The 17,094-nt window shown below is 34.1% G+C and overlaps 1 protein-coding gene across 1 annotated transcript; it reads right to left on the minus strand.

The window, feature by feature from the left end:
* Nucleotides 1–462: 462 nt before the first annotated feature.
* On the minus strand, nucleotides 463–14,457 carry LOC137926631 (myrosinase 1-like). The gene is made up of 9 exons (XM_068770298.1): nucleotides 14,348–14,457; nucleotides 13,205–13,308; nucleotides 12,455–12,647; nucleotides 6,771–6,942; nucleotides 5,885–6,089; nucleotides 4,200–4,294; nucleotides 2,760–3,062; nucleotides 1,996–2,234; nucleotides 463–846 (listed from the first exon to the last, which is right to left on the minus strand). The coding sequence occupies exons 1-9, from the start codon at nucleotides 14,398–14,400 to the stop codon at nucleotides 723–725; spliced, it is 1,488 nt and encodes a 495-aa protein (XP_068626399.1). The 5' UTR covers nucleotides 14,401–14,457; the 3' UTR covers nucleotides 463–722.
* Between the last annotated feature and the right edge of the window lie 2,637 nt (nucleotides 14,458–17,094).

Raw genomic sequence — 17,094 nt, forward strand, 5'->3', positions numbered from 1 at the left:
TCCCCTAACGTTTTCAAAACACCTGCAATAAAACCCTTATGGAAAAAGATAAAGACGAAGCAAAATATGACCTGCCGATAAATATTGCCGATTACATCGATCTTTAGAAAGAGACAATCGGCTAATTTTGGCTTCGTATAGCGTTATCTCTGTCGCACAACTGACTAAGCGTCACATAGGTAGTGTCTTTCCAAAGATCGATGTGCAATATCTATCACCGGGTATTGTAAGCCTGGTATATTCTTTTTATATATTTATTTATAGTTTGAATATAATAGACAAGTTTAGTAAACCATAATTAAAAAACCAAATCTTATTGTATCATAGGTTTTAGTCGATAGGTGTGACATCAAAAAGTTTTAAACCCCTTACATCTATTTACGATCATCCCATATAAATTGTTCACTCTGAAATATATGTTACATGAATTTATTTTTTCTATTGGAATGCGACACGAACATGACAGTACAAAGTCATAGACAGTAAACAATAATAGAGAACTGACATTTGAATAACAAAAATAGGAAATAAAAAGTCTAGGAATACTAGAGGTCACCAAAATAGGGCCACAATAAAGAATATGAGGTTTATATAGAGTTTGGAGTATATCACAAGGACAAACACAACAAATTTAATATCTAACATTTTTAATTTTTACATATATATGATAGTACTAATGTATAAGTAAAGGAAAATTAATCTTACGTTTATGATCATAAAGGTTAATCCCATGTGGTTGGTAAGCAGCGGGTTTTAGCAACCTTAGCGTAGTATTGGGCAGAAAGACGCGGCGTGCGCTTGCGCATCTTCGAGCTGTAGTCAACATCGTACAAGCCGAAACGTTCTCTGTTCAAACATACATAGTAATGTGATCAAAAAGTAAGTTAAAATTGTATTATAAAATCCCAGGCTTTAGGAAGGCAGGTAATTTTTTTTCCTAGGTTGGGAGGATTATCTATAGCATTTGCCAAGCGTCTGTTTTTCAAAAGTTTTAATAATATCACAGTTCACGTGTTTTTGTCAAATATTTCAATTTTGTCACGCGACCATGTCTATATTAGAGAAAGGCAAAATGTATCCCTGACAAGAAAAGAGTGATTTATATCTTATTTTAATTTCTGATATATGTCACACTTTTATATATTTAACTCGGCTCAGAGGGAGAATGAGACAGCTAACACTAAAAATATATCCTTTATATCTTCGTCTCTTTTAGCTCAGACTTAGAACTCAGTAAGGCGGAATAAAACGTATGAAATTGAAATAATTAAATCTTAATAATTGTGGCATTATGTCTTTGTCATAAATCACAAAAAAGCTAAACTCCCGCGCGTGATGTTGTCGTTCCGAAAATCCGTAATTTACATTTTTAATACAAACATGCAATAGTTATCCGTCGCTCTCTTTTACGTGTAAATTGCTATATAAGCCCGTCTCTTTCTAACTCTGAACGAGGCGTAGCTCATCACCAAAATTGAGTCTTAAGTGTTAAGATATAGAGATACAATTGCAACACGCGCGATATTTTTTGTTTCTAGATCGCGAGCTGCCCATGTCTAGTCTATTTTGTCGATCCAACTAGTAAAAGACTAAAATAAATATATTTAATGGAATCAGGCGTTACCTTGCGGAAGTCCATCCTAAGTAAAAAAGGACCAATATTTAGCCACCTCCGCACATGCAGTGGTAGTCGTGCAACAAAGTGCATCGCCCGCCAGCCCGCAGAGTCAGACTCTGAATTTGGCACTAATCGGTGTAACATAACTCCTGAAGATGCCCCGTGGAGGGGTGAAACACGTGTTGAGTGAACAACGGTGGCAGTTGTGTAATTCGCATTGTTTGCCGCATACGCATTTATCAGCGGGCTTGCGGGCGATGCACTTTGTTGCACGACTACCACTGCATGTGCGGAAGTGGCTAAATATTGGTCCATTTCTCATAATAAATATTTAAAAATAGTTAAGTATATGTAATCAGTAACTTGAAGGTACTTACGAGAAACCTCTGGTCCACTCGAAGTTGTCGATAAGGCTCCAGTAGGTGTATCCTCTTATATCGCAGCCTTCCGTGTAGGCGGCGTGTAGTGCACGCAGGTAAGCGTCCACATAGGCCACGCGACGCACGTCACGTGCGCCACGCTCAGACGACACGCCGTTCTCCGTCACCAACACCGGTGGATTGTGGTACGTCTGTCTTATGTAGTTTACCACACGCCTGAAGCCCCATGGCACCACCTACACCACAAAACTCATTTTCAAACAGACAACAACAATTACATCTACACCAATATCTCACTTTGCGTCGTGGTTACGTTCCAAAAAAACACGACAACAATTTCAAACGCCGCAAAGTGAATTAAGATTTTCTATAGCAAATGAAAAAAAACTCTTAATTAGCAAAACAAAGTGAAAATAAAACTGTATTCAAATTGCGTTGTTTTAAGTTAGAAAAGGAATCCCCGAGTTTTGATGACATGGCGCAATTAGAAACAAGTGTTGCCATCTTTTAGAAAAAAAAAGAAAATTTAAAAAAAATATTAAAGACTCGAACCCAAAACAACGCAACCTCGAAAATCTAACGACACACAGTGAAAATTAGTACTTATTAAACAGCGACGCAACTTCGAAAAAAACGCAAAACGAAACGACGCAAAGCGAGGTATTGTGTATTATATGTTGTGTATTGTATATTGTATGAGGTGGTGTATTTCTGATCATCCCGTGTATAAAAACCTGTTGATTATGTATTTTAATACTGACCCGCAACCACGTGGAGTTAGACTTCGGCCAATCCGGCTTCTGAGATATCACGACACCCATGTCGGTAGCGAAAGAAGGCTGTGGGTAGATCTTTCCATTGCCCTGGGAAGCTAGGTAAGTGGTGTAATGGTTCAGGCCGAGAAAGTCGAAAGCTCCACGTAAAGCCTGAACCTCCTCGGGTGTGAAGATTGGGAGGCGCGAACGTGGAAAGTTCTGGCGTTTGGAGATTTCTCCTATTCGTTGCTTCATGATTGGTGGGTAATCGCCGTCAGTTGAGAAGATTGGATTCGCGAACCAGCCGAACTGGAATCAATTGTAAAACATTCACCTATAATATTTTTTTTAACATTCTGGAGTAAAGACCGCAAGGTAGACAAACAAGTTTGTTAAGGCCATCAGAAGACGCTGGATATAAGTAGCTTTCAATCGGTCTTATTTAAAATAGAGATGCCTGTATCTATGGTCGTCGTACGATCGTCTACCTTAAAGAGCTCAAATTGATTTAAACTAGTATCAATTTGAGCTCCTTTAAATCAAAGCAGGTAAAGATAGAGTTGATGGTAAGACCAAACAGTCAGTAAATAGACAGGATAATGTAGTTAAAGTTGAGGAAAGTCACTGGATATGACATGCGCAAGACCGATCATCGTGGCGATTTTTGGGTTAGCTCTAAGCTCTAAGTGGTCGTATCGGCTGACATCATGACCTTAAAAAAGGTCCATTTTATACCTCGTAACATAGATAAGTAGAAAACCTCTCATTCCTCTATCATATTCACAAGGATTTTTATGTCAATAACTCTTTCATTTATTCTTTTAATTTTGAGTTCCTTCTCTTTCATCCCTTACAATTTCTTTAATACCTTTTCTTATTTTGTCTTTCACATTTTCTCACATTCTATGATATTCTGGTAATAAGTTTGTTTTTTGTTTATAATGCTCCAAGTTTTTGGGGATCACTCGTTTACCCTGCCACGTTAAATTTAGGACAAATAAATTACCGGTTTTAATTTTTATTTACACACTCCTTTCCTTCCTTTGCAATATCCTTTATGCTTCCTTTTTGTACTTTACATGGTTTTATCTTTTCTTATTTGCAAATCTTTGGTACATCGACTTTCTTCCCTCATAACTCCCTGATCACAACTTTACGTTACATATCAAAGATTTTATTGACTCATATTTACAACATGTGGCGCAAAAGTAAAGTCATAATGTAAACATATCCTACTTTTTACAAAATAAATAGATATATTACATTGGTTATTGACAACTAATTCTGTATATATTTATACCATAAATTTCAAAGTACAGTGACATTTGGCGCCATTTGTCAAAATTAAATCACGTTCACATTATGACATTACTTTTGCGCCACCCTTAATATTACATGTTATTTCTAGTTTTACAATTAGTTAATAAGTTTTATATATAAACTTACTGTAAACTGCCTCGCGGTCTCTGCAGCTCTCTGGTCCTCCTTCGATGTGGTCGCCGGTTCCATCCAGGCGAAATCTAGTACTATACCAACTGAACCTATGAAACGAAATATCAAAGTAATTAAAATAAAAAAAAAAGAGTCATACTCTATCAGGGCAGTTTTCTTGTTGCGATATTAATCTTGGTTATGATATAACCGATCAACTTGATGATGGAATTGGTGATAATAACACATCATTATAACAGCTGTTGAGATAATTCAAACATGACTTTGGTATTCACAACAAAATTCCGATGCAAAGTAGTTACAAACAATCATCTTATATTGAACTAAAATTGTTCAATATCTGCAGTAATCCTAACATGCAGGCAGTTCGAATGACGTTATATAAGCCCCTAATAAGACTCAAAAATAAATTCCAATAAGACTTTTATCACAAATTTCTAAGTCATGATAAATTTATTAGGGGAGAAGAATGAAAGTGAGTGTAGAATAAAGATCAAACCCTGAAAAAATATTTGTAAATAAAGTCCCAAACAAAATAGGGGTATGAGAGGCTCCCAATAGCGGGGGCCAAGAAAAAAAGAAAAAAATATATTAGGGAATTTATAGCTTGTCACTTTGAAGGTAGAAATCATCATCATACACTAAAGCCAACCTAAGATGATCAACATGAAGTAGTTCCGTATTGTTGCGGCTTAGAAAGGACACTATTACATCTCAGAGATAATATCATAGTCTTCTAGAATGTATTTGAAATGTACAAGAATAGGGAGAAAAAATTATACTATATCGTCAATAAAATAACTGGAAATAGATTCATAGTAAATTTGTATGCGGTGGTCATAGGAGCGGGAGGTTTTATAGCAACGAAATCTCTCTTTAATCTGTCTTTAAATTTTCGGGCCCCCAAGAGCGAACATGATCTCATTTCTGAAACGTAATTCTGGAGCAACATTGATAAAATCATTAATTTAATCAGTTAGGTAGAAAAGTCTGATCAGTGAAAGTGTGGCGAACGATCTGCTTCAATTTGGACCATCGACATATTTATTAGGAGGGCCGAAATTAATGTCATTTCTATTGACATATTTTACAGTAAAGCCAATTGATTTGTTACCGCTCCGGCATTGATTTGTATACTAGATGGCAAAAGGTTAACAACGAAGGTGAATATATTGTTAGTTAACAAAAAAAAACTTGTTAGAAATATAGACATGTGAATTTAAATTATGAAAGCGACATTACTTTCCCGTCCCCCTAATATAATAGCGACATATGAAAACGCTTCGCTTATGCCGATTGTACCATACGCTCAAATTGCGTGGTACGCAAATACAAAGGACTGCACCTCGTCCCACGCTTACTCGTGATGCGCTTGTCACATTTTTGCTTGTCTATTGTATTGTTTTTTTTTTGTGCATTAAACTTCTTTATTAAAATTTAGTTGCTTTGTTTATTATTTATTTATTTATTTCCCTTAAGTTTCTCATAATTGTTTAAATTCAGTTCTACCACTTTTATCAGTGCTATATATATATATATATATATATATATATATATATATATATATATATATATATATATATATATAATGAAATATATCTTCTCTCTGCTTACGACGGAGCCGGCACCTACCTGTAAATACTGAAAATGTACTTTCAGATTTAATAACCACACCTTACCTCCTTGTTCGGCGAACTCCTGCTCGTACAAGCGATAAGCTTTAGCGTGGGCACGCAGCACATTGTGGCCACACAGATAGTCCTCAAAGCCGCTGCTATTTGCAGCTGGAGCATCGGCCCCTCCATACCCTTCTTTACAGAAGGACAAAGGCTCGTTGAACGTGAACCAAATCTTGACGCGGTCTCCAAAATAATGGTATAAGATCTGAAATATACATAGAAAATTGTTGTTCAGTGAAAAAGTACATATTAAAAATCTTGAATTTTGGGCGCCAAAATTAAGTCGATAAATACATCACACGACGTGAATGTATAGCAGATTTGTCAGTTAAAAGATTTTACACCTATTTCAAATATAGAATGATCACTTTGAAATCTGTTACATAATTTTTTTTTTATGTAAATGCGATAAGCCAATTACTTCTGGTAGTAAAAAATCTGCAGACAGATAGTAAACAATGAATAATTTTAATAGGTAGCAATTCGAATTTTAAAAACGCTGTTTTTTACTATACTATCATTTATTTTTTTTATTTCTGCTACGAAGTGAATTATTTCAAAAAAATCATCACATTAGTAAGACGTCTAGTGTTGGACATTAAGCCTTTGCCTCTGCGAATCTCTGCGAAAATCTCTATTTTCAATAGAACCTTAAAAGCCTCACCACCTCAACAAGGTCATGTCTCCACCTTGACTGATGTCCTATGTTACGCTTGCATGAATAAATAAGATTGTTTTAATTCATCACCAGCTATATCACCCGGGTAGAGCTGCGTGGATAACTCCATCATTAGGTGACTCGATGATCTAGAGAAATTTATCATCATTGTGCGGATCTTTCCAGTCTTACATCGGCTAAAATACTATTACTGCAAGGTTACATTACCCTAGCGTAATCCGTGAAGTATTCCGCTATGATTGGATTGGTCCAGCCACCGAGGTCCTGGAGGCACTGCGGCAGATCCCAATGGTACATGGTAACCATTGGTTCAATATCATGCTTTTTCAATGCGTCGATCAACGAACTGTAGTACCTTATGCCGTCCTCATTTAATTCACTGCAAGAGAAGAATGATCATTATCATTACAATTATAATAGGTTGTCAATTATCTCCCTTCCGCTTTTTTGCTCTTTATTCAATGCTTTATAAAAAGTGTTACAGTGATCGGATTTAGTTCAAATATGTGCCGTTTTGTTCGATAATCTGTTTCCGTCTAGACGGCAACTTCATAATACCTCCCTCGTAGAAGCCCCCCTCCTTATTTGCGAAGAACTCGGACAGCCACTTTTCACAAACCTCTTTTGAGTTCAACTTTACACCACCAAGGGCGTTCGCCATGGACAGCCCACAGCTGGACATAGCCCTTCTCTTCACATATATGACGAACTTATACAATGATACATATTGACCTATAGAGTCATAGTTCAACTTTTTCTGGTATCCGAGAATTTTAAAATCGTTTAGAAGCCTTTTTCACAAAAAAACAGTTATGCAATAACAATTTTTGAATGCCACTAACATAACAAGTATATTCACGCTGTAATTAACCACCATCAATACTATTATTAAAAACTTAAAGACACTCGAGGGAATGTTCATTTACAAATTCATTTATGACCATGTATTATGTACACCAATACCTCACTTTGCGTCGTGGTTACGTTCCAAAAAAAAAACACGACGCAAATTGAAACGCCGCAAAGTGAATTAAGATTTTCTATAGCAAACCATGTAAAGATTGAAATTAGGTTCCAGGGTCACGAAAATACTACTACTTAAAAAGAAAATTGAACAAAGTAAACATTCAAAAAACAAAAATGATATAACTCTGCCAATAAATAAATTGGAATAATATTTACCTTTTTTTAAGCAGAAACAATACGTAAAAAATTATATAAATTTATTACACTCTTTTAAAAAAAGCACAACATTACAAAACACCACGTAATTGAAACTGAATTCTAAGCAAAACAAAGTGAAAATAAAACTGTATTAAAATTACGTTGATTTTTAGTTAGAAAGGGAATCCTCGAGTTTTGATGGCATGGCGCTATTAGAAACAAAAGTGTTGCCATCTTTAAGAAAAAAAATAAAATTAAAAAAAAAATTAAAGACTCGAAACCAAAACAACGCAACCTCAAAAATCTAACGACGCACAGTGAAAATTAGTACTAATTAAACAGCGACGTAACTTCGAAAAAAACGCAAAACGAAACGACGCAAAGCGAGGTATTGGTGTATATCTTGTTTAGATCGATTCAGAAATGAGGTAATCCGCTGAAGAATCACAGAGGTAGCTCGAAAAATTTCTCGTTTGAAATGGCAGTGGCCAGTGGTTAAAAAGGTTCTCTAGTTGTAATCACGAGCAGGTAGACACAGAGTGGGTAGGCGGTCCACTAGGTAGACCGACTACATACTTAAGATAACGGGAGGTAGCTTGATGCTAGCAGGACAGGCCCGGCTATGGTAACGATCTATGTCATGCATTGGACGTCAATCGACCTATAAAATACAAGTCGTTTATATTGTAAGTCAAGACGATAGCGGCAGCAATGGTACCCCAGTGGTAAAGAACTAAGACTTGCATTCATAAATCGCAGGTTCGTATCCTGGGATACAATCTTATAATTCACATTTTATGCATTAATTAGATAGGATTGCTTCTGCTCAGAAATAAGTTTCCATATGCGTTTAGCATCGTCCTTTGTGTACCATAATACCATATTACGTCTATGGGATATACCAGTGATTCCCAAAGTGGTCTATATCGACCACTAGGGGTCTATGACAACCTGCAAGAGGTCTACGTCAGCGAAAAAAATTATGTGGTTCATGAAATGAAAATGGAGGTCCACGATAGTGGATCTCAACACATACACTGATAGTACCTATTTACTTACATCATACTATCTTATAATATCAAAACATTTACATTATTTATAAAAGTACCTATGATTTAAAAAATATTGACTTATTGCTTATGTTATTTTATGTTTATTTAATGTTACGTATATTTTACACAACAGATACAAAAATTTATTTTGAGTAGTGTTAATTTGAATTCAATTAATAAATGTATAAATTAACATGTGTTTTTACTTTAAGTTTTTAACACTAAACTTCACAACAGTTAGAAATTTACAGGAAATCAATATCAGGTAAGTAGGGGGTCTACCCAACACGGAAAAACATGTCAAGGGGTCTACGACACAAAAAAGTTTGGGGACCTCTGCGATATACCATAATCGCCAGCCTACCAAGCGAGGCGATTATGGTATATACCATATATATATATATACATATAATTATAAAGTATAAATATATGTACTCTATAGCTTTCTCGAACCGTTATAGAAAACAAGACGATAAGACAATGTTAATTAAACTGTCCTTCACCTAAGAAAACAATATAGGAAGTCGCTGTCTGATTAAATTCACAACATTTCCTGTTATATATATCCATATGTTTAAATATCTATAACGTATTATATAGTATTTGCACAAATATATACATATATAGAAACGTAGAATTGAAAAATAGTATATCTAATATAAAACAAAATATTGTATCGTAGACAGTGCATAAGGTAGAATGATTAAAAAGATAGCACTAACAAAGTAGACAAGAATAGCAAGTAACAGGTCCTTGCGGAGAATTCTTGGGTAGGCCTATACTGAAAAAAAGGGAGTTTTCTTTTTAAGGATATAACTCCGCAAACTGTTAAAAGAAAATATGCATCGGGGACATTCTTTATTGACAGGCTTAAATCTTTCAGCAAGCTTTATTTATATCTATTTATATATATATAATTATATATGAAGAAATTTATTTTATCTCTTCCATACATCACATTATCTTCCGCTACTCTTTTCTATCTTCCATCGCAGTTTCTTTCGTAAGTAATTTCGTACAAAATCTGCCTCTCTTCTCATCTATTTCTCTGTATCTTAGTTACAGTTTAATTTGTCTATATTTATTTGGCATTACCAGGTATATATATATATATATATATATACATATACATAAAAATACACATATATTTATACATTGATTTGTAAGTTGCAAAATAATCACATAAAACACACATGATGATGCTATTGCTCTTATCAATGCCGATCTGGAGCGGATCTCTACTTGGGCTAAGTCATTCGGACTAGTAGTAAACCCGAAAAAGTCACAGGCTTTGCTTATTGGGAGCGCATATATGTATAAGCGTCTTGGCGCTGTCACTGCTATCCGTCCATTGCTTTACGATGGCGTTATTATACCTTTTAGCAAATCTGCAAAGAATCTTGGGGTAATCATCGATTCCAATTTGTCTTGGCTCCCGCACGTCAATGAGGTCAGCAAAAAATTACATTTTTCACTTCACTCGCTCAAATGCCTCCAGAACTTTTTACCTCTGAAAACTAAGATCTCCCTCGTACAGACTCTCCTTTTCCCCATTCTTGACTACGCTGACGCGTGCTACCTGGATGCCACTGAGGAGCTTCTAAACAAACTAGAGCGTCTCCAAAATGTATGTATTAGATTTATTTTCGGTTTACGTAAGTACGATCATATTTCCCAGTTCCGATCGCAACTCAAGTGGCTTCCAATTCGTCACCGCAGGAACGCTCATGTTCTTTCTACTCTCTATAACATCCTATACAATCCCTCTGCTCCTTCTTATCTCCGTAACCTCTTCCACTTCTCCCGGGCCCAGGACAAACCTTGTCGTACGAACGTAAGGACGTCACTGGCCATCCCCACCCATCACTCTGATTTCTTTTCCTATTCCTTCACTGTCCATGCCGCAAGATTATGGAACGCTCTCCCCTACGAAGTACGTGATTGTCCATCATTACCTGTATAGTTGTCTAGTATATATAATATTTTTAGTTATATATGTTATATATGTATTTATGCTTATATTATGTATATATATTATTTATTATGCTTATTTATGTAAGTATACATTTATGTTCATGTTAAGTATGTAATTATGGTCAAAAGTCGTATCTATTGTAAATATTTCAATTTAATTATTGTGCACGTTGTGTCTGCCTTACTTTTTATGAATCTCCTTCCGTAGGCCTACTGGAAGAAATTTCTGGTTAGAAAGTCTGGTAGTGCCTGTTGTGTCAGTTATATTTGTATTGTTACTTTAGTGTTTTTATTGTGTACAATAAACTGTTAAATAAATAAATAAATGATGTAAATATACTAATGGCCATTACTTATTATAATGGTATACTATATGAATAATTTTATATATTTAAATATTTACATATTCTATTTATGTAATATAATATAATATTTCTTTACCAGGAATGAGTAATTTTTATTACTGTTACACGTTTTAATGTTCTTTAAAATAGGAGTAAGTTCGGTCTAGAAGATGTCATAAATGTGCTGATTTTCTTCCTTGACAAGTTTATGAGGTTAAGGAGAAAATGCTCTGTTATACCTTTTGCTACTTCCTCGTAGTGCAGGCCACATAACACACAAGAGGTAGCAGGGGAGCCCGAAGGTTCTATATCATAAGTCCAACAACAACATGGAGGCAGTATCAATTCGGTCTTATTGGACCTTTATAGTCGAGGTCTACGATAAAATTCTTCATTTGTTAATAGGTAGGTTTCGCAGCTATATCTCGTCTTGTGTTTCTTGTTTCTGCTTCATTAAATTTTAAATTAATTAAAAATAATTGTAAACATTCAGCCGTTAAAATGCAACAATTTTATCAATTGCAAATTAATTGTTTATTATCTCTTAACCCTTAGCCCTATACTATCTAAAGGCAATGACAAATCAATTTACCTTACACTATTTTTCCTCATACGTTTTTAAATAAATAAGGAAAATGAAACAGTTTTAATTTTACTAATAATTATCGAAGTAAATAATAATGTATTACTACTCGTGAGATTGATATTATCTATTTAATGAAATCAGGCGTTATTTTGCGGAAGTCCATCCTAAGTAAGAAAAGGACCGATATTTAGCCACTTCCGCACATGCAGTCGTAGTCGTGCAACAAAGTGCACCGCCCGCCAGCCCGCTGATAAATGCGCATGCGGCAAACAATGCGAATTACACAACTGCCACCGTTAAATCACTCAACACGTGTGTACACCGATTAGTGCCAAACACAAAGTGAGAATGTGATAATATAATATACTTTATTCAATAATATTTTTTAATATTGGTTTTAAATATCTCCAGTGATAGATTCAAAATTGTTTGTGTACTTTTATTGTACATACATATGACGAAGAAACCTATGAGCATACAGTATTTTAATTCCTTGTATTAACACCGTCTAAATCGGACTGAGAATCGAATGTACTGATAATGTAATGTAGTACTTAGCTTGCTTTCTTTACACCCATAACGATACCGACATCTGTTCATTAAACAAGAGAGTTCCACATTTGTTTAGTTTTAAAACACCACGCGTCCTACAATACGAAGATTTCATTCAGCTTGTTGCTTATAGCTTCTTCAAACATATCGCGAGCTAAAAGAAGCCATAGGATCTTCACAACTGGATTCAGGGTCCCTCTGCATCCAGGGTTCACTTACTTGCTGAGACCGGTGGGTAGAATTCGAGGCCAGGAGATGCTGAAGCGGTAATGCTGCACGCCCAGTTCTACCAGCAGTTTAACGTCCTCGTCGACCCGGTGATAGGAGTCGTCTGTTATGTCGCCGTTGTTGTGATCAAAGATGCGTTCCGGATGCGTGTGGGTATACCGATCCCAGATGCTCTCACCTTTGCCTGGACAGAGTGATATATTATCAACTATGTATTCTGTTAACCTTCTAGAAGATAGGTTTATTTCTAGAGTTAGATCAATTGCGTGCAAATCACCCATGGTTATTGAGGAAAGTCATATATGTAAAAAAATTAAGGTAGCTTCATCACCATTATATCAATAAAGGTCCACAGAAAGGCATGTTTCGCCTAAAGATCTGTCTTGCACTGCCGTTGATATGATAGAATACGAGGTTAAAATCTATTTATATATATATGTGTGTATGTATGTATATACATATATATATATATATATTTCTTTAGTAACACTATAATATAAGAATGTCATACCGATTTCACTGATTTAAGAGTGATCGCTTTATACATGGTGATCGGAAATCTATGATATATAAGCATTAAAACTTTGCTGACCAAAGCTAGCACTACCTGTAATTCCTTTATAACTTTTACACATGTAACGAATCACCTGTATAATTACAAATAATAAAACATTCCTGGTGGCCACATTTGACCATAACACATTTTTAGTGATCGTTTTACTAACAGGAAAAACAACGTACCTGAAACATTCCACGCTCCTTCGATCTGGTAGGCGGCGGTGGCAACACCAAACATGAATTTTGGCGGAAAACATATCTCCGCATTTGCAACACCAGCCTCAACACTACAAAGGAGATTACTCATCAGCTAATATAATTCGTGCAGTCATTTAAAAAAACCACAATGATTTTCATCTCACGGCAATTGACTATCAACATATTATATTTTTATGAACGTCTCTTAAACAAAGTAAATTCTATATTCAAAACACAAAAAAAATTAATTTATTTCAATCACAGTTGATTATAAACATTTTGATTAATGAAATAAAACTTGTAAAACGACTTTTAAAACATAACCTCAATTTTTTCCTTCATTAACATAATAACTTATATTTTTTTAAATATATAGATTACTATTAATAAATAATTACTACATTTGTTTATATAAATCTTGTGAAATTGAAAGTGGCACATTGAATGAATAATTATTTTAAAAACAAAAAATGTCTTGCATTAATTTTTTTATCGTAAAAATGACGTAAGCAACAAATGCATAAAACATAACACAAGACTTACTTTTTATATAAAACATATGAGACGTAACTAATCGAGGTAGAAGTTTTATTTACGATTTAAATTACTTATTTAGAACGAATAGTTTTCCAATTTCGAAAATATTTGTTTTAAACAAGGACATGGACAGAAAATAAAATATATATATGTCAAAATAAGTTATATATACAGTACAAAACTAAATATGTTAGTCTATTGTTGACATACACATAATAAATATAAAAACAAAAACAATATTAAATGGCACCCTATGTAATTATGAAACTAGACATGAACATATTGTATTTTGTATTTAATTATAGCCAAAGTTTTATGCTTAAATAAGTAATAAATACGTAAAAAATAACAATTTAATTTACAAATATGATTTATTTATGTATCATTAATATTTATTTAAATTTAGAATAAAACAAATCAATCGTCACATTCGAATTCCGAACTATACTAATTAAATTATGCAATTCCTATTTCACGTGTTACTTCATATTGTCGTGTTTCCATTGCGGGTTTCGGATCAATCTCTAAATAATTTACTATCAAACGCACCGATGGAAATATAACATAAAAAATTACTAATTCGGTACTGACCTTAGATACGTGACCGCCAAAATAACGGCAATAAAAACATATTTAAATTCCATAACGGCACGGCGACGGAGCGACCATTCAACAGAACGACTGCACGCTATCAGACGACATACAGGACGCCTGATAGCCTCACGACCATGCCAAAGTCGATCTACAATATATAACATACATATTATTAAATTCTATATACAGACAATTCATTAACAATTTATAAAATATTAATCATAACACAGATAATAAATAATTTAAATAATTCTGGACGTACAGAAATATAAAAAAAAAAAAATATTTTTATCGAACACGTAAATTGTTATTTCTTAAGAAAAAACCATAACATCAATGTATATATATATATTTAAATACGTCAATTCATTACGGCCGTATATATGCATTTTATTTTCAAATAAAAAAAATAAATGTCATTGTCGAAATTACTTGCAATATATATTAAAAACAGTTTTATATGTAAAAATAATTTATTATGTGGTCCAATTTATTCATTAATTCAATGTAATTTAAATCGATTAATTTTGTATTCGATAAATACTGACAGTTGCAGCTGTCAAATGAATATAAGTTTGCAGAGCGTAAACTGTCAAACGCGCGAAGTTCATAGCGAACTGTCTAATGTGAAATTGTTTCAATAATTATAATCATCATTTGAAATGTAGAGCGTCCACGGCTGTACATAGGCTTTCCCGGAGATTTCTAATAAGATCGGTCGAGAATTGCGTGCATCCATCCTTGTGGGTGGATGACCAGCGCTGCGCTTGACGGTCATGAAGTGTTCTGCACGCTATATGGCTTGTGGGTCACTTTACTTCAACAGATCTCCTCATTCTCAATTCTATCTCGTAGAGAGATCTCAAGCATGACTCATACATTTTACATGGACTTTAGTATATACACTTAGAAATATCGATTACCATAGTTATTATATTAGTTTAAATGTTTTTATTTAAGAACCTTCAACAGAGTATAAAAAAATATGTTACAAAAAACGAAATGAAATCCATAAAATCGTTGCAAGTCATAGGCTTCCCTCAAGGATATCAATGGAGGGAGATATACCATAATCACCACTCTTGACGGGCTGGTTGGCGATCGCAATATGGTATTATGGTACGCAATGGATGCTACTGCCTCTAGAAAATTGTTTGTGAACAGCGGCAATCCTATATAATTAATGTACAAAGTGTGAAATATATAAGACTGTACCCCGGAAATCAAACCAGTGACTTACATTTGTCCTCTGTCTCAGGGCTATCACCGCTTGACGTTAGATTATGACGTGACCAAGGAAAATCAGGATATATTTTTTATATATACACAAATTGAAAATTAAAAAAAGAACCAAGTAAACCCGCGGCAAGAACCTAGTATGTCACGAATTCAACTAAATTACCAATAAATTTTATCATTTTTATTATATATAAAAACAAAATTACTTAATTGTTACGTCGATTTTGACAAGTTCGAATTTTAAATTTGTTCTTTGTCATTATAATTATTTTACACGTTCATTTTTATTTCATGTATAACACGTTTAATCTGTACTCTTTTTAATGCATTTTAATATTTTATATTTTTTTAAATTAGGCTGTTAAAGGTTAGAACGTTTTACTTACGAAGAATACATGACTAATTTAAAAAAAAATGGCGGGAAAATTTACTATTTTTATTTGACATTGACACTTCATTCGATGTTATTTATTTACACTATTATATACCAGGAGTTGCCAAACTGCGGCTCTTTGAACGATTATTTTTGGCACCGATTGATTTTCAAATTATATCAATATTTAAATTTATATTACCTATGTCAGATCCTGGGAAATCGAAACAAATTACTGGTGTGAATAATAATTATTATTCTTCCACCATAAAATTAGCGAAATCCAAACACCGATCATAATTAACTAGCATCTTAAGTATTACTTCAATACACATATATTGTATTTTAAAAAATTTCAATTAATAAGATTTATGTAAATAAAAACATTTCTATGCGTGTTGTAAATTCGTTTTCAATTGCGGCTCATATCAAATTTTGAAAAATGGCTCGCACTTTGAAAAAGTTTGGACATCCTTGTTACATTTACAGTGAACGTTTGCGACCGTCATGTATAGAATGTCTGATGAGCCCAATTTGATATAAATTACAATCAGATTGACCTTCACCAGAATAGCATCCTTAAAATCAAAACAACGTGGGCACCAAACGCACCCTGATCTGATATTCTCTCTTAACAAACTCTGTCGGTTTCTTTTTGTAATAACTTTTACAATATTCTTAATACAATAGTACAGCTATTCATGCCCAAGTTTTATTATCAATTAAAAATGTTTATGGAAGTTTCGCTGATAGCTGGTGGACACGAAGGGTATAACATGGACAGGATCACGAGGTACCAGAGCTGGAGGCGGACCTAATGCCAGATGGGCTGACGAGATCGTGGCTACGGCAGCTTACTTGCTCCAAGATGCCAAAGAAAGAAGAAAATGGAAAGCTTTGGAGGAAGCTTTTACCCTGAGGGGGTCCAAACAAACTCAGTACAAAATTATCAAAATTATTATTTAAATTTACTAATTTTGAGTCATCTGTATGGAATGAAATTAGGCTTTATTATTATTATTTATGTAGAACCTAAATGAATCTAGATGACCTCAACTCTGGTCGGCTTTTCACTGATGTTATTTATTTTACCGTATTGAAAGTTCACCATGCTTTTAATTTAAATGTTTAT

This window comes from Battus philenor, unplaced genomic scaffold (assembly GCF_028537555.1).
Source record: "Battus philenor isolate CCGP_79_NKW_IND1 unplaced genomic scaffold, ilBatPhil1.0.hap1 SCAF_3, whole genome shotgun sequence".
NCBI classification, from domain to species: Eukaryota; Metazoa; Arthropoda; class Insecta; order Lepidoptera; family Papilionidae; genus Battus; species Battus philenor.